At 48.8% G+C, this 27,627-nt stretch overlaps 1 protein-coding gene across 1 annotated transcript in view; it reads right to left on the bottom strand.

The window, feature by feature from the left end:
* Positions 1–27,627, bottom strand: part of nhej1 (nonhomologous end-joining factor 1) — a 248,085-nt gene that overhangs the window by 175,920 nt on the left and 44,538 nt on the right. Inside the window, exon 5 of the mRNA XM_078404359.1 lies at positions 19,735–19,793. Within this exon, the coding sequence (XP_078260485.1) occupies positions 19,735–19,793 (59 nt within the window). The remainder of the gene's footprint in view (positions 1–19,734; positions 19,794–27,627) is intronic.

Genomic DNA, 27,627 nt, shown 5'->3' with positions numbered 1-27,627 from the left:
TCCTAGTCAGATGTGCAGCACTTTGGTCAACGTGGGTTGTTTTTAAATGTGCTATACAAATAAATTGACTTGACTTGACTTGACCACCTGCCTGCGCTTGGTCCAAACCTGTCCTATCCATGTACCTGTCTGTTTTTTAAATGAAGGGATAGTCCCAGCCTCAACTACCTCCTCTGGCAGCTCGTTCCATACACCCACCACCCTGTGTGTGAAAAAGTTACCCCTCGGATTCCTATTAAATCTTCTCTCCCTTCACCTTGAACCTATGTCCTCTGGTCTTCGATTCCCCTACTCTGGGCAAGAGACTCTGTGCATCTACCCGATCTATTCCTCTCATGATTTTGTACACCTCTATAGGATCACCCCTCATCCTCCTGCGCTCCATGGAATAGAGATCCGGCCTGCTCAACCTCTCCCTGTAGCTCACACCCTCTAGTCCTGGCGACATCCTGGTAAATCTTCTCCGTACCCTTCCCAGCTTGACGACATCTTTCATGTAATGCCACGTTTATCGTTCAGTCGACTCAAACAGACTGCTCCTCCACTGCACATTCTATGCAACACCTCTACGTCTCAAGAATCCTGTTGAATTTATGTTTACAGGATGTTAGAGGACACGTGCCTACTTGCTGTTGAAGGGGGTGGTGGTAACTCCAGCCCCTGTGACGTGATACCACCACAATGCTGTTGGGGTGGGAGTTTAGTTTAGTTTAGTTTAGAGACACAGCGCGGACACAGGCCCTTCGGCCCACCGAGTCCGCGCCGACCAGCGATCCCCGCACACGAACACTATCCTACACGCATACAATTTTTTCATGTCTGAAGGAAGAAGGGTCTCGACGCAAAACGTCGCCCATTCCTTCTCTCCCGAGATGCCGCCTGACCCGCTGAGTTACTCCAGCGTTTTGTGTCTACCCACAATTTTTACATTTTATACCAAGCCAACTAACCAACAAACCTGTCCGTCTTTGGAGTGTGGGAGGAAACCGGAGATACATAGACACAGAGACAACAGGTGCACGAGTAGGCCATTCGGCCCTTCGAGCCAGCACAGCCATTCAATGTGATCATGGATGATCATCCACAATCAGTAACCCGTGCCTGCCTTCTCCCCATATCCCTTCATTCCGCTAGCCCCCAGAACTCTATCGAACTCTCTTTTGAATGCATCCAGTGAATCGGCCTCCACTGCCTTCTGTGGCAGAGAACCCGGAGAAAACCCACGCTGTCACGGGAAGAACGTACAAACTCCGTACAGACAGTCAGAATCCAACCCGGGTCTCTGGCGCTATGAGGCAGCAACTCTACCGCTGCGCCACCCTGCTACTCCAACTTCTGTTGAAAATATGTTTTTAGGACATTAGAGGTTCACCAGTCCCCACTTGCCCTTGAAAGGGGTGGTGATAACCCACCTACTTGGAGTGCTCTGGTTCTTATCATTAAGGTCATAAGGGCAAGGAACAGAATTTGGCCATCCGGCCCATCAAGTCTACTCCGCCATTCAATCACGGGTGATCTATCTCGCCCTCCTAACCCCATTCTCCTCCCTGCTTAAAACCGAGGTGAGAAAAAACTTTAATAAATCTTATACGTTTCGATAAGATCCCCTCTCATCCTTCTAAATTCCAGTGTATACAAGTCCTATTAAAGGTAGTTCGAGGGTCTCCAATGAGATAGATAGGAGTTCAGGACCACAGTCTAGTGTTGATAGGATGGTTCAGATGCCTGATAACAGCCGGGAAGAAACTGTCCCTGAATCTGGAGGTGTGCGTTTTCACACTTCTGTACCTCTTGTCTGATGGGAGAGGGGGAGAAGGGGGAGTGGCCGGGGTGAGGCTGGTCCTTGATGATGCTGCTGGCCTTGTCGAGGCAGCGTGAGGTGTAGATGGAGTCAATGGAAGGGAGCTTGGTTTGTGCGATGGTCTGGGCTGCTGGCCTTGTCGAGGCAGCGTGAGGTGTAGATAGACAATAGACAATAGACAATAGGTGCAGGAGTAGGCCATTCAGCCCTTCGAGCCAGCACCGCCATTCAATGCGATCATGGCTGATCACTCTCAATCAGTACCCCGTTCCTGCCTTCTCCCCATACCCCCTCACTCCGCTATCCTTAAGAGCTCTATCCAGCTCTCTCTTGAAAGCATCCAACGAACTGGCCTCCACTGCCTTCTGAGGTAGAGAATTCCACACCTTCACCACCCTCTGACTGAAAAAGTTCTTCCTCATCTCCGTTCTAAATGGGGTCAATGGAAGGGAGGTTGGTTTGTGTGATGGTCTGGGCTGTGTCCACGACTCTCTGCAGTTTATTGCGGTCGTGGGTGGATCTGTCCCCCAACCATGTTGTGATGCATCCCGATAAAGTGCTTTCTATGACAAGAGTCAGCGTGATATCTTGGGACTGCGCGACAATCTATATACTAAAACTCTCGTTTGTTATCTTGTTTGTGACCGAACTTCAGCCAAACGGTACACGATAGCGCGACAACTTTAGCCCCACCTTACTCTCCATTGTCACTTTAGTGATAATGCAAGTAGTTTTATTGAAATCGGTGTTATATTTTTATAGTTATTCACATTTTAAAGTTTAGAAGGAGAGGAGGGGGAGGGGAGGAGGGAGGGAAGGGGGGAGTGGGGGGAGAAGGGAGAGGGGAGGGGGGGTTGAGGAGACAGGGGAGGGGGGGAGGGCAGGGGAGGGGGGGGAGAAGGGAGAGGGGAGGGGGGGTTGAGGAGACAGGGGAGGGGGGGAGGGCAGGGGAGAGTGGGGAGGACCGGGTGGTGCACCACTGCAGGAGAGGTTTAGGCCCAACGGGTCCACTTGGTCTAGTACCAAATAAAGACCATGAACACCGGAGGAACTAAGTTGCTACCCAGCTGTCATCAGGCAACTGAACAGTCCTCTCATCAACTAGAGAGCAGTCCCATCCACCTCGTTGGGGACCTTTGAACTATCTCTAATCCGACTTTATCTTGCACTAAATGTTGTACCCTTTATCTTTTATCTGTGCATAGAAACATAGAAAATAGCTGCAGGAGGAGGCCATTCGGCCCTTCGAGCCAGCACCCCCATTCATTGTGATCATGGCTGATCATCCACAATCAGTAACCCGTGCCTGCCTTCTCCCCACATGCCTTGATTCCGCTAGCCCCGAGAGCTCTATCCAACTCTCTTTTAAATCCATCCAGTGAATTGGCCTCCACTGCCCTCTGTGGCAGAGAATTCCACAAATTCACAACTCTCTGGGTGAAAAGGTTTCTTCTCACCTCGGTTTTAAATGGCCTCCCCTTTATTCTTTGACTGTGGACAGTTTGGTTGTAATCATGTGCAGCCTTTGCTTTGACTGGATAGCATGCTTTTCACTGTACCTCGGTGCACATGTCAATAATAAACGGAACTAAACTTTTTTTTTAAATAGACACAACTAGTTGAGTTGGAGGAAGGAACTGCAGATCCTGGCATATACTTAAAGTCCTTCTCTCCAGAGATGCTGGCTGACTTGCTGAGTTACTCCAGCATTTAGTGCCTTATCTTTAACTAAATTGATCTCCATCTATTGCTCTTATCGAATCATACAGTATCTTATTCATTGATAGACAATCGACAATAGGTGCAGGAGGAGGCCATTCGGCCCTTCGAGCCAGCACCGCCATTCAATGTGATCATGGCTGATCATTCTCAATCAGTACCCCGTTCCTGCCTTCTCCCCATACCCCCTGACTCCGCTATCCTTAAGAGCTCTATCCAGCTCTCTCAATTATTGTTCAGGAACAGCTTCTTCCCTACAGCCATCAGGCTATTAAACACCACAACCACAAATAAGCTCTGAACTACATAGACTATTATTGTTATTATTATTATTATTATTGCACTAATATTGTTTGCTGTTTGTGTGTACGTATGTGTGCGTATATGTATACCTGTATACATATACACCGATCAGCCAAAACATTACGACCTGATGAGCCAAAACATTATGACCACCCGCCTAATATGCTGTTGGTCCTCCGTGTGCATCCCCATACACAGCAGGGTGCGATGCACTGTGTATTGTGACACATTCCTCCCGTGACCACCATTAACATTTTCTGTGACTTGTGCCACAGTCGACCTCCTGTCGGTTCGGACCAGACGGGATAGCCTTCGTTGCCGTCGCGCATCGATGAGCCTTGGGCGCCCAACACCCTGTCTGTCGCCGGTTTGTGGTTTGTCCCTCCTCAGACCACTGTCGGTGGGTACTCACCACTGCTGACCGGGAGCACCCCACAAGCCTTGCCGTTTCAGAGATGCTCTGACCCAGTCGTCTGGCCATAACAACTTGGCCCTTGTCAAAGTGGCTCAGGTCTTTACTCCTGCCCATTTCTCCTGCATCCAACACATCAACTTCAAGAACTGACTGTTTACTTGCTGCCTAATATATCCCACCCCTTGACAGGTGCTGGCTCGAAGGGCTGAATGGCCTACTCCTGCACCTATTGTCTATTGTCTATTGTCTATTGTGCCATTTTAACAAGATAATCAATGTTATTCACTTATAGACAATAGACAATAGGTGCAGTAGGCCATTCGGCCCTCCGAGCCAGCACCGCCATTCAATGTGATCATGGCTGATCATTCTCAATCAGTACCCCGTTCCTGCCTTCTCCCCATACCCCCTGACTCCGCTATCCTTAAGAGCTCTGTTGTGTCTTCGGGTTTGATGTCCTGATAATAACGACACAATTCAGGTTGTTTCAGTTGCCTTAATTTACTCCTTTATTCAGCTCCTTGCCTGTGTGGCGTAGTGATACTGAAAAGTGCTTACATACCTAATCACAGTGTGTGTGTGTGTGTGGTGAGTGTGCCTGATACAAAGTAGTGCAGGAGGTTGGGACTGCTACAATGAATATGTAGCATATGTAACATCCCCCCTTCTCAAAAGAAAAGAATAAAAGTTAGTGACACTAGAGGATTTCCAGAGCGAGGGTGGCAATCCTGTAGCAGATACCGTGGGATTATTCTGCCCACATTCATGGCATTCTGCTTTCTACTATACTACACAACAAAATATATAATGGCAGCTTGTTTTCTTTCAGGTAGTGCGTAGCCAGTCAAGAGTCATGTCTTGGCGTGACTTGTGACTTGTCCCTTCCAGTGCTAGCGATAACGCGCTGGGGGTAAGATGTTGCTCCTGGATCTAGTAGATCTGGTTGTTGCCTGCAGTGTTGCACTCGATGTATTGGTGACTTGTTGAGTCGTTTCCTGGCCATTGGTTGGTGCTGGTTGACTATATAACTCACTGGTAGCAGTTTGTGAGAATGTGTTGTCATCAATGGCAGGTGTTGCTGTTGCTGTGGGTGGTGTCCTAGGAGTTGCTGGTGTTGTCTTTGAAGTTGCAGGTGTTGACATTTCAGGTGTCGGGCGGATGTGAATTCTGTTTCGTCTCAACTGCCTGCCCGGTTCTGTCTCTATGATATATGATTTTGGGGTTCCAGCCCTACTGGTGATTTGTGCTGGGGTCCATTTCTTTGTTATTGGATCCTGAGCATGTACGTTTTGGCCTTGAAATAGTTCAGGCAAGTACTGTGCATTTTTGTTGTATTGTTTCAGCCCCTCCTCCTGGGCAGCTGCCAATTTTGCCCTTGTTTCTTCTTGGTCGATAGGGGGTTGGATTTTGCTTGGCAGGGTGGTTTTGTATTTCCTGCCATTTAGCATTTCTGCAGGAGACTTCATGTCAGCCTTTAGTGGAGTTGCCCGTAAGGATAATAGTGCCAGGTTTGGATCCTCCTTTGCCTCTCGGCATTTTATTAGTATTTTCTTGGCTGTCTGTACTTGCCTTTCAATAAACCCATGGCCCTTTGGGTAATGTGGTGAAGATGTTGTGATTTTGAACCCGTATTCGGTGGCCAGCTCTCTGAATTCCCGAGATGTGAATTGGGTTCCATTGTCACATACGATCTGCTCAGGTATTCCTTGCTCTGCAAACAACCCTCTAACAATTGACACAATTGTTTTAGCTTTCAAGTCCTTTATGTTTCTCACAAATGGGAATTTGGAGTAGTAGCAGGCCATAATCAAATACCATTGCTGGTTCTCTGTGAACAGGTCTGCTCCGATGGTTTGCCATGGCCGGCTTGGGATATCACTGGGTGTCATTTCCTCCTTCTGTTGTGAATTCCTGTATTTTTGGCATATGTGGCATGTAGATACCAGCTTTTCTATGTCCTTGTACATGCCTATCCAGTACACAGCGGATTTAGCACGGAGTCTGCACTTTTCCATTCCTAAGTGTCCTTGGTGGATCTTTTCGAGGATTTCTTTTTTCATGGACTTGGGTATGATGATTCGTGATCCGGCCAGCAGGACTCCATTCTCTACCGAAATATCATCACGGATGGTCCAGTATTCGCGGAGGATAGGCTGAACTTGTTGTCTCTTTTCTGGCCACCCCTGTATTACCATTTGGGTGAGGAGCTGGAGTTCTTCATCTCTGGCTGTTTCCTCTTTAATCTGTTCCAGCTTCACGCTTGTCACACTCACAATGTGGTGGATCTTTATGCTCAGCCCTTCCATCTCTTGTTTGTCATGTGTTGATAGTCTGGATAGGGCGTCAGCTAGCAGCAGGTCTTTTCCTGGCTTGTATCTGATGTTGTAGTCGTAGCTCTGTAGCCTCAGTAATAGTCTCTGTAGTCTGGCTGGTGCTTTGGTGAGGTTTTTTTTTCCGATTTGTTCTAGAGGGCGGTGGTCTGTTTCGATGTCGAAATACCTTCCATATAGGTAAGTGTGAAATTTCTCGCAGCCATAGACTACTGCTAAGAGTTCTCTCTCTATGTTTGCGTACCTTGATTCTGTAGGAGTGAGTGCTTTGGATGCATACGCAATAGGTCGGCCATTTTGTATCAGTACTGCTCCAACTCCTCTCATGGAGGCATCAACTTGGAGTGTTACAGGTTTCTGTCTGTCATAGTACTGCAGGATCGTTTCTTTGCTGATGAGTTGTTTTAATTTCCCAAAATCTTGGCTATGTGAAGCACACCAATCAAATTCAGCGTCGTCTTTCATCAATTCACGGAGATTTGCTGTATGATTAGCAAGCTTAGGTATGAAGACTCCCATGTATTGTATGAGCCCTAGGAAACTTCTTAACTGTTTCTTGTCTTTGGGTTCCTCCATGTGGTTGATAGCATCCACTTTTGTAGGGTCCGGTTTCACTCCTTCTGCAGAGTAAATCAGTCCAAAGAATTTGCACTCCCTTTCTTTGATTATGCATTTGTCTGCATTGAGCTTTATGCCGGCTCTTCGAGTTTTTTCCATAGCCTCATGGAGGTTGTAATCATGCGTGTTTTCATCTCTGCCGTATACTTGGATATCATCTGCTATCCCGATTGCCCCTTTACAGCCTTTGTATGTTTCATCTATTTTCCGCTGGAAGACATCTTGACTCACCTTCAGCCCGAATGGGAGCCTGTTGAATCTGAATCTGCCAAATGGCGTGTTGAAAGTGGTGAGCATTGATGACTTCCGGTCTATTTTGACGTTCCAATATCCATTGCTAGCATCCAGCTTGCTGAACACCTTGGAACCGGCTAGTGCGGGTGTGATCTCTTCAAGGGTTGGAGTTGGATAATGGTCGCGCTTCAATGCATTGTTCAGATCCCTGGGATCAAGGCATATCCTTAGTTTTCCGTTTGGCTTTTCTTTGATAACAATTGAATTTACCCAATCAGTTGGTTTAGTTATTGCTGTGATGATGCCCTTTTCTTCCATTTCGTTTAGTTGTTCCCTTAGCCTCTCTTTCAGTTCAAGGGGAACACGGCGGGGTGGGTGGATCACTGGCTTCACACTGGGGTCTACTGTGATATGGTATTCGTATTCCTCAAAACAACCAACGGTATCGTCAAAACACTCTGGGTACATGTCCATCAATTCTTCTTTGTTCCTGATGGGCGGCCGGTTTTTGATGGGTATGTTTCTGTCAATTCTGCAGGAGTTTGTCTTGATTTCATAGTTGATTGACACAATCTTCAGTCTTTGGCACGTGTTCAGGCCGAGAATAGCAGGTCCTTTCGATTTAGTGATGAAGAAGGGGCATTTCACTTCTTTCCCTTTGTATGTTCCTGCTATGATTATTTTGCCTAGCTGTGGGATTATGGAACCTCCGTATGCAGCTAGGACTACATCGCTACTTCCAAGGATTCCTTTCCTGACGCTGCCATCTTTTGTCATGTGTTCAGGGAATATCTTTCCGTAAAGATTGACTGGTAAGATATTGCTCTGGGCTCCAGTATCAATTTTGAGCCTTAGATTAATCGTTGTTCTTTTCTTTCCCACTTTTTTCTGTAGTTGTATTATAGTATATGCTTCCTCTCTGTTGCTATGTGTTTTGCTGTTTCCCATTTCGTGGACGTCAATGGTCCCAACGGAAAGGAATTCTTCCTCAGAGGTATCTGAGGTTATCTCCTCTTCCTGTTGGACGTGTGCGTGTATTTGTTTCCTTCTCGTATTTCTATCGTTCTTTGACCATTGCTGCTTTGGCTTGGTGCTGTATGATTTTGTTGACCTACACATTTTCTTCCAGTGGTTAGGCCTCCCACATGAGTTGCAGGTAGTCCCGTATGCTGGGCACGCCCTGCGATCATCAAATGCATGCTCTGTACCGCAGTTCCAGCAGCTTCTTTGGCTTGCTTGTTTGTTTGCATGCCTAGAAAATGTCTGCTTTGGAGCCTTTAAGGTGGAGCCAGGGTCACGTTTTGAGAGAGCGTCTATATTCACTCTGGTGCTGCTCTGAGATGAGCCAACTTGAAGGCAGAGGGAGGACATTTGTTTCCTTGTGGCTTCGAAAGCTCTGGCAGCATCTACGGCGTCTTTTAGGTTGAGGGTGTCTTTCCCTATTAGGGACTTTTGGACCTCTTGGTGGGCGCACCCCCATATTAGCTGGTCGACAATTCTGTCATCTTCATCACCAAATCTGCATTTCTTGGCCACGTTCCTTAGTCTCGAAAGGAAAGTGTCGGTTGTTTCTTGTGGGTCTTGTCTTAGCCCTTGGAACTCATACCGATGGATTCTGTGGTTTGATTTGGGCTCCATATGGTTCGCAAACCTTTCAAGGACTATTCCCGGATTATTGCAGTCAGGCTCTGTTAAGCTCCAACTGTTAAAAATGTCTAGACCCTTCTCCCCGAGCCATAGTAAAATATAACTGACCTTCTCTTCATCTGCAGTTCCTTTCAGGAAGCTTTTAAATGCCAGCTGGCTCTTTTGTTTGAATTTCTTGAACGCCTCCACCACATCATCGGCGTCCCAGTTCATCGTAGGGTGGAGGCTCATTGCTGCTGTGGAGGCCGCCATCTTGTGTTGTTAGGCGGGTGCACAAAAAAAATCAATTTCTCTGCAGCCGCTGTTCCTAATTCACAATAGCGATTCACAATAGCGCGGGTTTTTACTCGAAAGTCACCGCTGCCACCATGTTGTGTCTTCGGGTTTGATGTCCTGATAATAACGACACAATTCAGGTTGTTTCAGTTGCCTTAATTTACTCCTTTATTCAGCTCCTTGCCTGTGTGGCGTAGTGATACTGAAAAGTGCTTACATACCTAATCACAGTGTGTGTGTGTGTGTGGTGAGTGTGCCTGATACAAAGTAGTGCAGGAGGTTGGGACTGCTACAATGAATATGTAGCATATGTAACAAGCTCTATCTAGCTCTATCTAGCTCTCTCTTGAATGCATTCAGAGAATTGGCCTTCTGAGGCAGAGAATTCCACAGATTCATAACTCTCTGACTGAAAATGTCAGTGGTCATAATGTTTTGGCTGATCGGTCTATATATTCCACAATATATATTTGTGTGTACTTGTGAGTGTGTGTATATTTACACCCTGAGCTTTTTTTTCCCTCTCATTTATTTATCATATTGTTTACAGTGCACTATGTTTACATATTCTGTTGAGCTGCTGCAAGTAAGAATTTCATTGTTCTATCTGGGACACACGACTTTTATCATCAGCACCATCACGGACCCCACCATCTCCGGCGATCTATCCTCCAATGCCTCCAAACTTATAGTTCCCCAACCCCGCACGGCCCGATTCTACCTCCTACCCAAAATCCATAAACAGAACTGTCCCGGCAGACCCATTGTCTCTGCCTGCTCATGTCCCACCGAACTTATCTCTACCTACCTCGACTAAAGATCAGTCTGAAGAAGGGTCTCGACCCGAAAGCTCACCCATTCCTTCTCTCCTGAGATGCTGCCTGACCTGCTGAGTTACTCCAGCATTTTGTGAATAAATACCTTCGATTTGTACCAGCATCTGCAGTTATTTTCACCTGGACTCATTATATTCCATATTAATAGACTATCCTACCTTCACAAAGCCTGCCACAATGGGGTACAGATTGAGAATGATCTGCCATGATCACATTGAATGGTGGTGCTGGCTCGAAGGGCCGAATGGCCTACTCCTGCACCTATTGTCTATTGTCTAATCTGAGACTGCAATCATTTAGGATTGTTTTGTAGATTGTTTTAGTTTAGTTTAGTTTAAAGATATAGCGTGGAAACGTGTCCTTCAGCCCACCAAGTCCTCACCTGCCTACCATTGATCACCTGCGCACTAGTTCCATGGTCTCCTAGTTTGCGCATCCTACACACTAGGGGGTAGTTTTTACAGGAGCCAATTAACCTACAAACCTGCACGCCTTTGGAGTCTGGGAGGCAACTGAAACACCCGGAGAAAACCCCTCGCAGGTCGCGGGGAGAACGCACAAATTCCCTATCGACAGCGCCCGAGGTCAGGATCAAACCCGGGTCTCTGGCGCTGTGAGGCAGCAACTCTACTGCCGCACCAGCATCCACAATATGGAGAAGAATTCAGCCATTCGGCCCATCAAGTCTACTCCGCCATTCAATCATGGCTACTCTATCTCTCCCTCCTAACCTCATTCTCCTGCCATCTCCACATAACCCCTGTCACCTGTGCTAATCAAGAATCTATCTATCTCTGCCTTAGAAATAATCCATTGACGGTCTCCAGAGCCATCTGCGGCAAAGAATTCCACAGATTCACCACCCTCTGACTAAAGAAATTCTCCCTCAGCTTCCTAAAGGAACGTCCTTTAATTCAGAGGCTGTGACCTCTGGTCCTGGGCTCTCCCACTAGTGGAAACATCCTCTCCACATCCATTCTATCCAAGCCCTTCACTATTTGGTAAGTTTCAAGGAGGTTTCCCCCCCCCCTCATCGCCAGCGCGGCTCGGCCGCGGGACGTTTCGGTGCCCGGGGCGGCTCGGCCGCGGGACTTAGCAGCGGCCGCGGGGCCTTCCATCCCCTTGCGGGGGCTGTGCGTGTCGGTTGCCTCGGTAGGGGTCGAGCTGCCTGTCCGTGGGCGCGGGGGGAAGAGAGTGGAAGTTTTGTTGCCTCCATCACAGTGAGGAGGTGTTTGGAGTCACTGTGATGGATGTTGGTGTTGGGGTCGGGTGTCCTGTGTTCTTTTCTTTTTTGCTGTGTCTTGTGACTGCTGAAATTTCGTTCGGTATTTATACCGAATGACAATAAAGTTCTGTTATACTGTTATCCTTGTAAACTCCAGCGAGCACAGGCCCAGTGCCATCAAATGCTCATCATTTGTTAACCCACTCATTGCTGGGATCATTCTTGTAATCCTCCTCTGGGCCCTCCCCAGAGCCAGCACGTCCTTCCTCAGATATGGATCGCCTACTAAGTGTTCCGTGTGGCATCAATGAGAGGAAAGAGTTCTCACATTCTCTCCTCCCAGTTTCCATAATGGCTCACAAAATGCTGGAGTAACCCTTCTTCAGACTGATGTCAGGGGAGGGGGCGGGACAGAGATAGAATGTAGTCAGAGACAGGAAGACTAGTGGGAGATCTGGGAAGGGGGAGGGGCTGGAGAGAGAGGGAAAGCAGGTACTATCTGAAGTTAGAGAAGTCAATGTCCATACCGCTGGGGTGTAAACTACACAAGCGAAATATGAGGCGCTGTTCCTCCAATTTGCGCTGGGCCTCACTCTGACAATGGAGGAGGCCCAGGACAGAAAGGTCAGTGTGGGAATGGGAGGGGGAGTTGAAGTGCTGAGCCACCGGGAGATCAGGTTGGTTAAGACGGACTGAGTGGAGGTGTTGAGCGAAATGATCGCCTAGCCTGCGCTTGGTCTCGCCGATGTAGAGAAGTTGACATCTGGAACAGCGGATGCAATAGATGAGGTTGGAGGAGGTGCAGGTGAACCTCTGCCTCACCTGGAAAGACTGTTTGGGTCCTTGGATGAAGTCGAGGGGGGAGGTAAAGGGACAGGTGTTGCATCTGCTGCACAGGGGAAAGGTACCTGGGGAGGGGGTGGTTTGGGTGGGAAGGGACGAGTGGACCAGGGAGTTACGGAGGGAACGGTCTTTGCGGTAAACAGAAAGGGATGGAGATGGAAAGATGTGGCCAGTGGTGTGATCCCGTTGGAGGTGGCGGATATTTGTGTTTGTAGATGTCATAGAGTGATACAGCGTGGAAACAGGCCCCTCGGCCCCAACCTGCCCTCAACCGACCAACATGTCCCATCAACACTAGTCCCACCTGCCTGTGTTTGGCCCATATCCCCATTAAACCTGACCTATCTATGCACCTGTCCAAAGGTTTCTTACATTTTGAAGCACTTCCCTCTGGAAGGTGACTCCGGACTGTCAAAGCTGCCACTGCCAGACCCAGGACAGAGAGTTAAGATTGGGAATGGGAGGCGGAGTTGAAGCGCTGAGCCACCGGTAGATCAGGTAGGTTAAGACTATTCTTGCTATTGAGGGCGTGCAGCGTAGGTTTACTAGGTTAATTCCCGGAATGGCGGGACTGTCATATGTTGAAAGACTGGAGCGACTAGGCTTGTATACACTGGAATTTAGAGGGTGAGAGGAGATCTTATCGAAACGTATAAGATTATTAAGGGGTTGGACACGTTAGAGGCAGGAAACATGTTCCCAATGTTGGGGCAGTCCAGAACAAGGGGCCACAGTTTAAGAATAAGGGGTAGGCCATTTAGAACTGAGCTGAGGAAAAACTTTTTCAGTCAGAGAGTTGTGAATCTGTGGAATTCTCTGCCTCAGAAGGCAGTGGAGGCCAATTCTCTGAATGCATTCAAGAGAGAGCTAGATAGAGCTCTTAAGGATAGCGGAGTCAGGGGGGTATGGGGAGAAGGCAGGAACGGGGTACTGATTGAGAATGATCAGCCATGATCACATTAAATGGCGGTGCTGGCTCGAAGGGCCGAATGGCCTTCTCCTGCACCTATTGTCTATTGTCTATTGTCGCGGGCCTTTCATCGCCCGGTTCGGCCGCGGGACGTTTCAGCGCCCGGTGCGGGGACTGTGCGGGTCGGTCGGGTACGAGCTGTCTGTCCGTGGGCGTGGGGAAGAGAGGGGAAGTTTTGTTGCCTCCATCACAGTGAGGGGGTGTTTGGAGTCACAGTGAGGGGGTGTTTGGACGTTTGTGTTGGGGTCATGTGTCTTGTGTTCTTTTTTTTTTTTTTTTTCTATGACTGCTATGTAGTTTCGTTCGGTACTTCGGTACCGAACGACAAATAAAGCTCTGTTATACCTGTTATACCTAAGACGGACTGAGCATTATTTCCATAATAGCTCCATCAACTATCGCTGTGTAAGCAGAAATATATATATTTTAAATGTCTGTGGAAATTAAAACAAATTCCCCCCCCCCCCCCCCCACCAAAGAAATAGCTGCATAGGAATTCTCAGTAACTTCACAGTGCAGCTGGTATTTGCGCTGCGGAACAATTTACAGCACATTACGTACGCGCACAGTATGGAACCTCGCTCGACAGCCTTTAAGAAGGCCAGACGCAGAGGCGCACTGTCCAAACCCGCCACAAGAGACTGCAAGTGAGTTAGAATAATCTCCGGCCCTCCCCTGACAAGTGGCACACAGATCAACAAAACGCACGGCTTTTTTTAATAAAAAACCTGTAAATAAACTTCCCCGAGCAGTTTAAGCAAAAATAAACGGAAGGAAAACTGAGGAATTCTGCTTAAAAAATCTGCGAACTTCAGGCTAAAGGGAGGCTTTCTTTTGGTCATTTTCAGGCAAGACATTAAACCACTTGTTTTTCGAAAGAGGAGAAGGGTTTTAAAAAAAAATTTTGCTCTTAATATAAACAGAAAATGCTGGATAAACTCAGGTCAGGCAGTGTCTGTGCTGAAAGGAAGAGTTAACATTTCAGGGTCAATGGCATTTGATCATTTAATCTTGCCTCACCGACTCTCACCCCCAACCCCCTCCCTTGCTCTGCCACCTTCTCCACTAATGAACCATGGTCCACAAGTTCGTAGGTTCTAGGAGCAGAATTAGGGCGTTTGGCCCATCAAGTCTACTCCGCCATTCAATCATGGCTGACCTATCTTTCCCTCTCAACCCCATTCGCCTGCCTTCTCCCCATAACCCCTGACGCCCGTACTAATCCGTGAAAATATCCACTGACTTGGCCTCCACAGGCGTCTGAGGCAATGAACTCCACAGATTCAGCGTGCAGCGTAGGTTCACTAGGTTGATTCCCGGAATGGCGGGACTGTCCTTTGTTGAAGGACTGGAGCGACTAGGCTTGTATACACTGGAATTTTGAAGGATGAGGGGGGATCTTATTGAAACATATAAGATAATTAGGGGATTGGACTCATTAGAGGCAGGAAACATGTTCCCAATGTTGGGGGAGTCCAGAACAAGGGGCCACAGTTTAAGAATAAGGGGTAGGCCATTTAGAACGGAGATGAGGAAGAACTTTTTCAGTCAGAGAGTGGGGAAGGTGTGGAATTCTCTGCCTCAGAAGGCAGTGGAGGCCAGTTCGTTGGATGCTTTCAAGAGAGAGCTGGATAGAGCTCTTAAGGATAGCGGAGTGAGGGGGTATGGGGAGAAGGCAGGAACGGGGTACTGATTGAGAGTGATCAGCCATGATCGCATTGAATGGCGGTGCTGGCTCGAAGGGCTGAATGGCCTACTCCTGCACCTATTGTCTATTGTCTATTGATTCACCACCCTCTGACTAAAGAAATTCCTCCTCATCTCCTATCTAAAAGTACATTTAATCTGAGGCTGTGCCCTCTGGTCCTGGACTCTCCCACCAGTGGAAACATCCTCTCCCCATCCTCCCGAACCAGGCCTTTCACTATTCGGTAAGTTTCAATGAGATCCCCCCTCGTCTTTCTAAACTCACTGACTCGCACAGCTATCTGGACTACCTGTCTCCTGCAAAAAGTCTATCCCCTACTCCCAATTCCTCCGTCTACGCCGCATCTGCGCCCGGGATGAGGTGTTTCACACTAGGGCGTCAGAGATGTCCTCATTATTCAGAAAACGGGGCTTCCCCTCTTCCATTATAGATGAGGCTCTCACTAGGGTCTCTTCTATATCCCGCAGCTCCGCTCTTGCTCCCCCTCCCCCATTCGTAACAAGGACAGAATCCCCCTCGTTCTCACCTTCCACCCCACCAGCCAGCGGATCCAACAAATCATCCGCCAATATTTCCGTCACCTCCAACGGGACCCCACCACTGGCCACATCTTCCCATCCCCGCCCCTTTCTGCGTTCCGCAGAGACCGTTCCCTCTGTAACTCCCTGGTCCACGCGTCCGTTCCTACCCAAACCACCCCATCCCCGGGCACTTTCCCCTGCAACCGCACGAGATGCAACACCTGTCCCTTTACCTCCCCCCTCAACTCCATCCAAGGACCCAAACAGTCTTTCCAGGTGAGACAGAGGTTCACCTGCACCTCCTCCAACCTCATCTATTGTATCCGCTGCTCTAGATGTCAACCTCTTTACATCGGCGAAACCAAACGTAGGCTCGGCGATCGTTTCACTCAACACCTTCGCTCAGTCCGCCTTAACCAACCTGATCTCCCGATGGCTGAGCACTTCAACTCCCCCTCCCACTCCCAGTCTGACCTTTCTGTCATGGGCCTCCTCCAGTGCCATAGTGAGGCCCACCGGAAATTGGAGGAACAGCACCTCATATTTCGCCTGGGCAGCTTGCAGCCCAGCGGTACGAACATTGACTTCTCCAACTTTAGATAGTTCCTCTGTCCCTCTCTTCCCCTCCCCCTTCCCAGTTCTCCCTCTATCTTCCTGTCTCCACTTATATCCTTCCTTTGTCCCGCCCCCCTGACATCAGTCTGAAGAAGGGTCTTGACCCGAAACGTCACCCATTCCTTCTCTCCTGAGATGCTGCCTGACCTGCTGAGTTACTCCAGCATTTTGTACATATATATAAACATATGTGCATACACGCAAGCATACATATATGCATATATATATATATGTGTGTGTGTGTGTGTGTGCATATATATATATATATATATATATATATATATATATATATATATATATACACACACACATATATATATATATACAGTATAAGAAAATAACTGCAGATGCTGGTATATGTACATATATGAATGATTCCAAAATGGAAATGCTTCCAAAGAAAAATAAATATCCGGTACTTATGCAGTATGAGAGAAAAAATATTGAGATAACCCGACCGTAACGTGCCATCATCATTGCCATGGTTCAGTGAACCCCACGCAAACTCCAGACACTTAATTCGGTTCAGCAAAGCTTCTCTGTAATTACCACCTTGCACAACACGCATGGCCGGAGAGGGAGAACCTTCTTGTGGCTTGTGGTGGCGCATGGGAGTGAAGAGAGAGCAAAACCAAAACCCATCACTTTCCGTCCGAGCTGCTTCATTTGCGCAAGGCGCTGAGTTTATTGGTGGCGACGCTAGAGGATGGTTAGTCCCAAACTGTGAAGTACCCAACGGAGACAGAGAGATGTGGACGCGGCCCAGACCATCACACAAACCAACCTCCCTTCCATTGACTCCATCTCCACCTCACGCTGCCTTGGCAAAGCCAGCAGCACAATCAAGGACAAGTCGCACCCTGGCCACTCCCTCTTCTACCCTCTCCCATCGGGCAAGAGGTCCAGAAGTGTGAGAACCCACATCTCCAGATTCAGGGGCAGTTTCTTCCCAGCTGTTATCAGGCAACTGAACCGTCCTACCACAACCAGAGAGTAGTCCTGAACTACTATCTACCTCATTAGTGACCCTCGGACTATCCTTGATCGGACTTTCCTGGCTTTATCTTGCATTAAACGTTATTCCCTTATCATCTATCTGTACACTGGGTGGAGCAGTGGTAGAGTTGCTGCCTTACAGCACTTGCAGCACCAGAGACGGGTTCGATCCCGACTACGGGCGCTGTCTGTACAGAGTTTGTACATTCTCCCCGTGACCGCATGGGCTTTCTACAAGATCTTCAGTTTCCTCCCACACTCAAAAGACGTGTAGTTTTGTAGGTTAATTGGCTTGGTGTATGTGTAAATTGTCCCTCGTGTGTGTGTGTGGGGGATAGTGTTAATGTGCGGGGATCGCTGGTCAGTGCAGACTCGGTGGGCCAAAGGGCCTGTTTCCGTGCTGTATCTCTAAACTAATCAAAACTAAACACTGTAAATGGCTCAATTATAATCATGTACTGTCCTTCCGATGACCGGATAGCACGCAACCAAAGCTTTTCAGGGTCAGGGGTAAGCTGAAGGGGTAGGGCCTCGACTCGAAACGTCACCCCATTCCTACGATCCAGAGATGTGCCTGTCCCGCTGAGTTTCTCCAGCATTTTAAGTCTATCTTTAGAAATTTTCTCCGGATTTCCTCAAGATCTTCGGTTTTCTCCCCCACTCCAAAGACGTACAGGTTTGTAGGTTAATTGGCTTGGTATAAATGTAGAAATTGTCCCCAGTGTAGGGTTGTGTTGTTTGTGCGGGGATCACTGGTTGACTTATTCCGCACTGTATCGCTAAACTAAACTAATCTAAACTCTATTCAATTCAGCTAAAACTTTTAAACAGCTTTAGAAAACCTGTCACAAAGATATTAGCAGGTTAATTCAGTAGAATTAACATCAGTCTGAAGAAGGGTCTTGACCCGAAACGTCACCCATTCTTTCTCTCCAGAGATGCTGCCTGACCCGCAGAGTTACTCCAGCATTTTGTGCCTAATTGAGTGAAATTTGAGTTCAGCAAAGATGCTCATTGAATGCCTGTGCCTACCATTCACGAATGGCCAAGCTCAATTCTTGCACAGTTGTTTAGTTTAGTTTAGAGATACAGCATGGAAATAGGCCCTTCGGCCCATCGTGTCCACGCCGACCAGCGATCCCCGCACATTAAGTCAAGTCAAGTCAAGTCAATTTATTTGTATAGCACATTTAAAAACAACCCACGTTGACCAAAGTGCTGTACATCTGACCAGGAAAAAAAAAGAAACATACAGTGGCAGGCAGCCAAACACAACGGCGCGGCCATCTTGAACAAAATGTTAATTCAATCACCCACAGTCCAACAATAAAAGCACTAAACAGGCACCCAAAATTACCCAACCCCAAAAACCCCCCCAAAACACAGTCCAACAATAAAAGCATTAAATAGGCATTCAAATCACACACCCCAAAACCCCCAAAAACACTATCCTACACCCACGAGGGACAATTTGGAGTGTGGGAGGAAACCAAAGATCTCGGAGAAAACCCACGCAGGTCACGGGGAGAACGTACAAACTCCGTACGCCCGTAGTCGGGATCGAACCGGGGTCTCGGGCGCTGCATTCGCTGTAAGACGGCAACTCTACCGCTGTGCCACCGTGCCGTCCGTTGTTGTCCATCACTCTAAACACCACACTGTCATTGGGATGTCATACCATCACCACACTGTCACCATCATTGACTCACCTTCCACCCCATCAGCCAGCGGATCCAACAAATCATCCTCCAACATTTCCGTCACCTCCAACGGGACCCCACCAATGGCCACATCTTCCCATCCCCTCCCCTTTCTGGGTTCCGCAGAGACCGTTCCCTCCGTAACTCCCTGGTCCACTCGTCCCTTCCCACCCAAACCACCCCCACCCCGGGCACTTTCCCCAGTAACCGCAGGAGATGCAACACCTGTCCCTTTACCTCCCCCCTCGACTCCATCCAAGGACCCAAACAGTCTTTCCAGGTGAGACAGAGGTCTCACCTGCACCTCCTCCAACCTCATCTATTGCATCCGCTGCTCTAGGTGTCAACTTCTCTACATCGGCGAGAACAAACGCAGGCTCGGCGATCGTTTCGCTCAACACCTCCGCTCAGTCCGCCTTAACCAACTTGATCTCCCGGTGGCTGAGCACTTCAACTCCCCCTCCCACTCCCAGTCCGACCTTTCTGTCATGGGCCTCCTCCAGTGCCATAGTGAGGCCCACCGGAAATTGGAGGAACAGCACCTCATATTTCGCTTGTGCAGCTTGCAGCCCAGCGGTACGAACATTGACTTCTCCAACTTTAGATAGTTCCTCTGTCCCTCCCTTCCCCTCCCCCTTCCCAGATCTCCCTCTATCTTCCTGTCTCCACCTATATCCTTTCTTTTTCCCGCCCCCCTGACATCAGTCTGAAGAAGGGTCCCGACCCGAAACGTCACCCATTCCCTCGCTCCTAGATGCTGTCTGACCGCTGAGTTACTCCAGCATTTTGTGAATAAATACCTTTGATTTGTACCAGCATCTGCAGTTATTTTCCTACACCGTCTTTGGGAGGTCAGGCAGTAAGTCTCTGAGAGGTGAGATGCGCCAAGTCAGGAGACCTCTGTGGACTTCCACAACATCATCGTCCCCGCATTGCCCGCTCAACTCTCCTTCAGGAGCCTATCCAACCACTCTTACCTCTGCGAAAAATCTTTCCTTGAACTCCACCACATCGAAAACGTCCGTCGCTAGGCGATCTAGGAGCACAAGAATAATCCCAGGAATCAGTATGTTGACCTACGATGAGCGTTTATAGACAATAGACAATAGGTGCAGGAGGAGGCCATTCGGCCCTTCGAGCTAGCACCACCATTCAATGTGATCATGGCTGATCATTCTCAATCAGTACCCCATTCCTGCCTTTTCCCCATACCCCCTGACTCCGCTATCCTTAAGAGCTCTATCTAGCTCTCTCTTGAATGCATTCAGAGAATTGGCCTCCACTGTCTTCTGAGGCAGAGAATTCCACAGATTCACAACTCTCTGGCTGAAAAAGTTTTTCCTCATCTCAGTTCTAAATGGCCCACCACTTATTCTTAAACTGTGGCCCCTGGTTCTGGACTCCCCCAACATTGGGAACATGTTTCCTTCCTCTAACGTGTCCAACCCCTTAATAATCTGGTTCTGGACTCCCCCAACATTGGGAACATGGAAGCCTGTTTTTCTCTCAGCTGCAAGTTCACTGTGTTTTCTGTGTGAAAGTTTCTTTTTTTTTCTATTTAGAGATACAGCGCGGAAACAGGCCCTTCGTCCCACCGAGTCCGCGCCGCCCAGCGATCCCCGCACATTAACACTATCCTACACACACTAGGGACACTTTTTACATTTACCCAGTCAACTAACCTACATACCTGTACGTCTTTGGAGTGTGGGAGGAAACCGAAGATCTCGGAGAACACCCACGCAGGTCACGGGGAGAACGTACAAACTCCGTACAGACGGCGCCCGTAGTCGGGATCGAACCTGAGTCTCCGGCACTGCATTCGCTGTAAGGCAGCAACTCTACCGCTGCGTTTGTCGGCACTGGGCCTGTACTCGCTGGAGTTTAGAAGAGAAATGAGGGGGGGACCTCATTGAAACAACGAATAGTGAAAGGCCTGGACAGAGTGGATGTGGAGAGAATGTTTCCACTAGTGGGAGAGTCCCAGACTAGAGGTCATCGTCTCAGAATTAAAGGATGTACCCTTCAGAAAGGAGATGAGAAGGAATTTCTTTAGTGAGAGGGTGGTGAATCTGTGGAAGTCTTTGCCACAGACGGCTGTGGAGGCCAGGTCAGTGGATATTTTTAAGACAGATATATAGATTCTTGATTAGTGCGGGTGTCAGAGGTCATGGGGAGAAGGCAGGAGAATGGGGTTAGGAGGGAGAGATAGATCAGCCATGATTGAATGGCGGAGTAGTCGATGGGCCGATTGGCCTGATCCTGCCCCTACAACCCCATGAACATATGATTTTGATCCAACGTTGGGTGTCACAGTGCGGCAGTGGTGGAGTCCCGGATTCAGTCCCGACAATGGGTGCCGTCTGTACGGAGTTTGTACGTTCTCCCTGCGACCGCGTGGGTTTTCTCCGGGTGCTCCGGTTTACTCCCATACTCCGAAGAGGTACAGGTTTGTAGGTTAATTGACTTCAGCAAAATTGGAAATGGGCTCGTGTGTGTGTAGCGTAGTGTTAATGTACTGGTCGCTGGTCTTGGTGGAACTTGGTGGGCCTTTTCCATGCTGTAGTTTAGAGATACAGGCCCTTGTTAGTTTAGTAAAAGGCCCTTCGGCCCACTGAGTCCACGCCGGCCAGCGATCACGGTACACTAACATTATCCTACACGCGAGACTGTTTGTAATTTTTTACCTACACCAATTAATGTACAAACCTACATGTCTTTGGAGCATGGGAGGAAACCGGAGCACCCGGAGAAAACCCACGCGGTCACGGGGAGAACGTACAAACTCCGTACAGACGGCGCCCGCAGTCAGGATGGAACCCGGGTCTCCGGCGCTGTGAGGCAGCAACTCTACCGCGGCGCCACCGTGCCGGTCGAGGTATACCCAGGTAAGAGACCAAAATAGACAAAGGACATGGTAAACTTCAGCTCTAACTACACAGGGGAGTTCTTCCTCGTAACTTGGCCATTTATCTGTCAAACCAAAGTGGACATGGAATGTTGGCAGGGTGTGAGACCATCTCCGGCCAATTCTAACCTAGTCCGTGTAAGGTTAATGCCAGCTGTGGTCAGCGGTCCTCACCCTGAGCCAACAGTCAGGTCCGAGAGACTTGAGCGAGCATGCTTGCTCCTCCGCTGGCTCAATGCAGTCAGAGAGAGAGCACTGAGGGAAGACAAGTAGCTCGAGAGTCATAGAGACATACTGCGTGGAAACTGGCCCTTCAGTTCAACTTGACCACACCGACCAACGCGCCCTATCTACACAAGTCCTACATGCCTGCGTTTAGCCCATATCCCTCTGAACCTGTCCTATCCATGTACCTGTCCAAATATTTGGACTTCCCTCAACTACCTCCTCTGGCAGCTCGTTCCATACACCCACAACCCTTTGTGTAAAAAAGTTACCCCTCAGGTTCCTATTATGTCTTTCCCCCCCCTCATCTTAAACCTATGCTCTCTGGTTCTCGATTCCCCAACTCCGGCCAAGAGACTCTGTGCGTTTACCTGATGTATTCCACTCACGATTTTGTACACCTCTACAAGATCACCCCTCATCCTCCTGCGCTCCATGGAATAAACTGCTAACCTGCTCAACCTCTCCCTATTGCTCAGAACTTCGGGTCTTGGCAACACCCTGGTGAATCTTCTGCGTACTCTGTCAGTCTGAAAAAGGGTATCGACCCGAAACGTCACCCATTCGTTCTCTCCAGAGATGCTGCCTGTCCCGCTGAGTTACTCCAGCATTTTGTGTCTACCTTTGGGAACATGTTTCCTGCCTCTAACGTGTCCAACTCCTTAATAATCTTATACGTTTTGATAAGATCCCCTCTCATCCTTCTAAATTCCAGTGTATATGCAGTATGCAGTTCACGGGGAGAACGTACAAACTCCGTACAGACAGCACCCGCAGTCAGGATCAAACCCGGGTCTCTGCCGCTGTAAGACAACAGTTCTACCGCTGGGCCACCATGCCGCCCTTTGAACTGACTTAGAGCAAGGGCAGCACGGTGGCGCAGCGGTAGAGTTGCTGCCTTACAGTGAATGCAGCGCCAGAGACCCGGGTTCGATCCTGACTACGGGTGCCGTCTGTACGGAGTTTGTACGTTCTCCCCATGACCCGCGTGGGTTTTCTCCGAGATCTTCGGTTTCCTCCCACACTCCAAAGACGTACAGGTATGTAGGTTAATTGGCTTGGTATAAATGTAAAAATTGTCCCTAGTGTGTGTAGGATAGTGTTAATGTGCGGGGATCGCTGGGCGGGGCGGACCTGGTGGGCCGAAGGGCCTGTTTCAGCGCTGTATCTCTAAATCTAAATCTAAAATCTACAAAGATAGACCCGTAAAGTCTGATTAAAGTCTGGGGGTTCTGCTGCTACGAGGAAGAGTCTCATTGCTCTTTTTAACAGTACTTATGACAATTAAACAGAGGATGGGGAGGGTGGGGGGGTGGGGGCGTGGAGGAGGGAAGAGTGGAATACTCAAGGGTTTGAATACGAGCCGGCATCCTGAACAAACTCAGTACATCACTCGACTACTCTTACAGTGCTGGCCTGATCATTTCCACACGGTGGTAGACATTAGACAATAGGTGCAGGAGGAGGCCATTCGGCCCTTCCAGCCAGCACCGCCATTCAATGTGATGGCTGATCATTCTCCATCAGTACCCCGTTCCTGCCTTCTCCCCATACCCCCTGACTCCGCCATCCTTAAGAGCTCTATCAAGCTCTCTCTTGCATGCGTTCAGAGAATTGGCCTCCACTGCAATCTCGCCATGTAGTTAGTGGTTGGCATATGTACCTCGTTTAAAAGCGTGGCTTGTCTGTATTCGCTGTAATGTAAATTGGGTTCTTCTGAGGTCATGAATGATGCAGCTTAACATCCGCTAGATTACTTTTTTATTCGCCAACGTAATCAAAGACTTGCTCTACCCTGGATCAATCATCGCGTCGCAGAGCCATAGTGTGGAAACAGGCCTCTTCAACGTCAAGGAACCCCTGCTGCATCCCGTCACTCTCCGCCCCTCCCCCATCCAAGTCGTACCAGCTTCAAAGTCGTCTCGCTGAGTCTCATTGTCTGTAACTCGTTTTCACCTAGTCTGCAGCTAACAATGGCCTGTTTCTTTTATCGTCATTACTCGGTTGCAAATCTTTCATTAGTTTGCTCTATATCTCTCTACATCACCGTCCATATCTCTCGTTTCCCTTTCCCCTGACTCTCAGTCTGAAGAAGGGTCTCGACCCGAAATGCCAGCTATTCCTTTCCTCCAAAGACGCTGCCTGACCCGCTGAGTTATTCCAGTTTTGTGTCTACCTTCAGCCCAACTTCAGTTCAGTTTATTGTCTTGTGTACCAAGGTAGACTGAATAGCTTTTGTTGCCTGCTATCCAGTCAGTGGAAAGACTATACACAATCGAACCATCCAATGGGCGGCACGGTAGCGCAGCGGTAGAGTTGCTGCTTTACAGCGAATGCAGCGCCGGAGACTCAGGTTCGATCCTGACTACGGATGCTGCACTGTAAGGAGTTTGTACGTTCTCCCCGTGACCTGCGTGGGTTTTCTCCAAGATCTTCGGTTTCCTCCCACACTCCAAAGACGTACAGGTATGTAGGTTAATTGGCTGGGCAAATGTAAAAATTGTCCCTAGTGGGTGTAGGATAGTGTTAATGTACGGGGATCACTGGGCGGCACGGACTTGGAGGGCCGAAAAGGCCTGTTTCCGGCTGTATAGATATGATATGATATAATGATAGTGTACAGATGCAGGATAAAGGGAATAACGTTTAGTGCAAGATAAAGTCCAGTAAATACTAATTAAAGATAGTCCTAGGGTGTCCAGTTGATGATAGGATGGTTCCATGGCCTGATAACAGCTGGGATGAAGGAGTCCCTGAATCTGGAGGTGTGTGTTTTCACACTTCTGTACCTCTTGCCTGATGGGAGAGTGAGATTCACCCTTGATGATGCTGCTGGCCTTGCCGAGGCAGCGTGAAGTGTAGATGGTGGCAATGGAAGGGAGGTTGGTTTGTGCGATGGTTTGTGAACCACACGGTTTATGAACTTGCCCACACCGACCAACATGCCCCATCTACGCTAGTCCCACCTGCCTGCGTTTGGCCCATATCCCTCTAAACCCATCCTATCTGTGAGCCTGTCTAAATGTTTCTTAAACATTTGTGCAATAGTACCTGCCTCAAGCACCTCCTCCGGCAGCTAGTTTCATACAACCACCAGCCCTTGTGTAAAAAAGTTGCCCTTCAGGTTCATGTTAAATCTTTCTACCCCCTCACCTTAAACCTATGTTTTCTGGTTCTCGATTCCCATCCTCCAGGTGAAAGTCTCTGTGTATTCCTTCTTCCTCTCTGCTCCAGTCCGGCAGAAGGTACAGAAGCTTGAAAGCGCGCACCACCAGACTCAGGGACAGCTTCTTCCCCTCTGCTGTCAGGCTTCTGAATGGTCCTTCCTTGAGCTAGGGTGCTGTCCGATTCACCTCTACCCCATTGCGGACATTGGACTTTGTCTCTGGAACTGTGGTGCGCGACAATGTTCATACCACTGGGCTGCAAGCTGCCCAGGCGAAATATTTCGCCTGGGCAGCTTGCAGCCCAGTGATATGAACTCAGCCCAGCGGTATGAACATCGACTTCTCCAACTTTAGATAGTTCCTCTGTCCCTCTCTTCCCCTCCTCCTTTCCCAGATCTCCCACTGTCTTCCTGTCTCCACCTATATCCTTCCTTTGTCCCGCCCCCCTGACATTAGTCTGAAAAAGGGTCTCGACCCGAAACGTCACCCATTCCTTCTCTCCTGAGATGCTGCCTGACCTGCTGAGTTACTCCAGCATTTTGTGAATAAATGCTTTACTGTACCTCGGTGCAGGTGGCGATAATAAACCTAAACCTCCAGCACGTTACATTTTGCCGCAGATTTCAGCATCTGCAGTCTTTGACGTCTCCATCACTAGATTGTTGTTGCCAGTCCGTACCAATCGTGGTCTGTTCATGAGGAACCAGTTGCAAAGGGATGCGTGGGGACCCAGTTCACTTATCGTAAGGTCATAAGTGATAGGAGCAGTGGTCTTGACTCAAAACGTCATGTGGCCATGTTCTCCTGAGATGTTGCCTGACCGGCTGAGTTACTCCAGCACTTTGTGTTGTTGTGCGTGGAGTGAAATGGAGATCCAAGATGGCGCCCAAGCCAGGTGAGTCTTCCTCATACGGTCAAAGTGACAGGAGCAGAATTAGCCCATTCGGCCCGTCGTCTACTCTGCCATTCAACCACGGCTGATCTATCTCTCCCTCCTGACCCCCATTTTCCTGCCTTCTCCCCATAACCAGGTACAGAGCGGAAACAGGACCCACTGAGTCCGTGCCGACCAGCAATCCCCGCACCCTAACAATATCCTACACACACTGGGGAGAATTTGCAATTTTTCCAAGCCATTTAGCCTGCAAACCTGGTCGTGTGAGAGGAAACCGGGGCACCTGGAGAAAACCCATGTGGTCACCGGGAGAACGTAGAAACTCTATACTGACAGCACCCGCAGTCAGAATCGAACCCGGGCCTTTGACGCTGTAAGGCAGCAACTCGACCGCTGTGCTACCGTGCTGCCCAGAATCGGGCCAGCAGTCACCCACTTTTAAAAGTAACACACGTTAAATCTTTATGTGTAGTCATAAGTGATAGGAGCAGAATTAGGCCATTCGGCCCATCAAGTCTACTCCGCCATCCAATCATGGCTGATCTATCGCTCCCTCCTCACCCCATTCTCCTGCCTTCTCCCCACGCAGGTCACTCCATACACACAGCACCTGTAAAGTAGGATTTTGCTTATTTTATTGCTCTTATTGTTGGACTGTGGGTGACGAAATCTCGTCCAAAAGACTTGTTTTTTGGATGACAAATAAAGATATCCTGAATCCTGAATGCTGAAACCCGGGACTCTGGCGCTAGAAGGCAGCGACTCTACCACCATGCTGTTGGCTACTGGTTTGTGGAACCTTCTCACCCGGAGAGTTGTGAATTTGTGGAATTCTTTGCCACAGACAAAGGCAGTGGATGCCAATTCACTGGATGAATGTAAAAGAGAGGTAGATGGAGCTAGCGGAATCAAGGGATATGGGGAGAAGGCAGGCACGGGTTACTAGAACCATAGAAACATAGAAAATAGGTGCAGGAGGAGGCCATTCGGCCCTTCGAGCCAGCACCGCCATTCATTGTGTTCATAATAATAATAATAATAATGCATTACATTTATATAGCGCTTTTCAAACACTCAAAGACGCTTTACAGGGATTTCTAGAACATAGAGAAGAAAATAAATAGATAAATAAGTAAACGAACAGAAAAAGGAGACAGAAGGTGAGGTGACGGTCAGTGGTTGAAGGCAGTGCTGAACAGGTGAGACTTCAGTGATGTTTTGAATGTGGTGAGTGTGGAGGAGTCTCTGACGGTTTGGGGTAGTGAGTTCCAGAGGGTGGGAGCAGCGATGGAGAAAGCCCTGTCCCCCCAGGATCTGAGTTTGGTCCGGATGGGGGGGGGGGGGGGACAGGAGGTTGGCAGCAGCAGAGCGGAGGGTGCAGGTGGGAGTGTGTCTGTGGAGGAGGTCAGTCAGGTAGGATGGGGCCAGGTTATGGAGGGCTTTGTAGGTCATGAGGAGGATTTTGTACTGGATTCTCTGGGGGATGGGGAGCCAGTGGAGTTTGTAAAGGACGGGGGTGATATGGTCACGGATCGGGGAGTGGGTGAGTAGACGGGCAGCGGAGTTTTGAATGTATTGAAGTTTACTGATGATTTTTGAGGGTGAGCCATAGAGGAGGCTCATGGCTGATCGTCCCCAATCAATACCCTAGAGCTCTATCTAACTCTCTCTCTTA

This window comes from Rhinoraja longicauda, chromosome 8 (assembly GCF_053455715.1).
Source record: "Rhinoraja longicauda isolate Sanriku21f chromosome 8, sRhiLon1.1, whole genome shotgun sequence".
NCBI lineage: Eukaryota > Metazoa > Chordata > Chondrichthyes > Rajiformes > Arhynchobatidae > Rhinoraja > Rhinoraja longicauda.
This window is presented reverse-complemented; position numbering and strand designations above follow the sequence as displayed.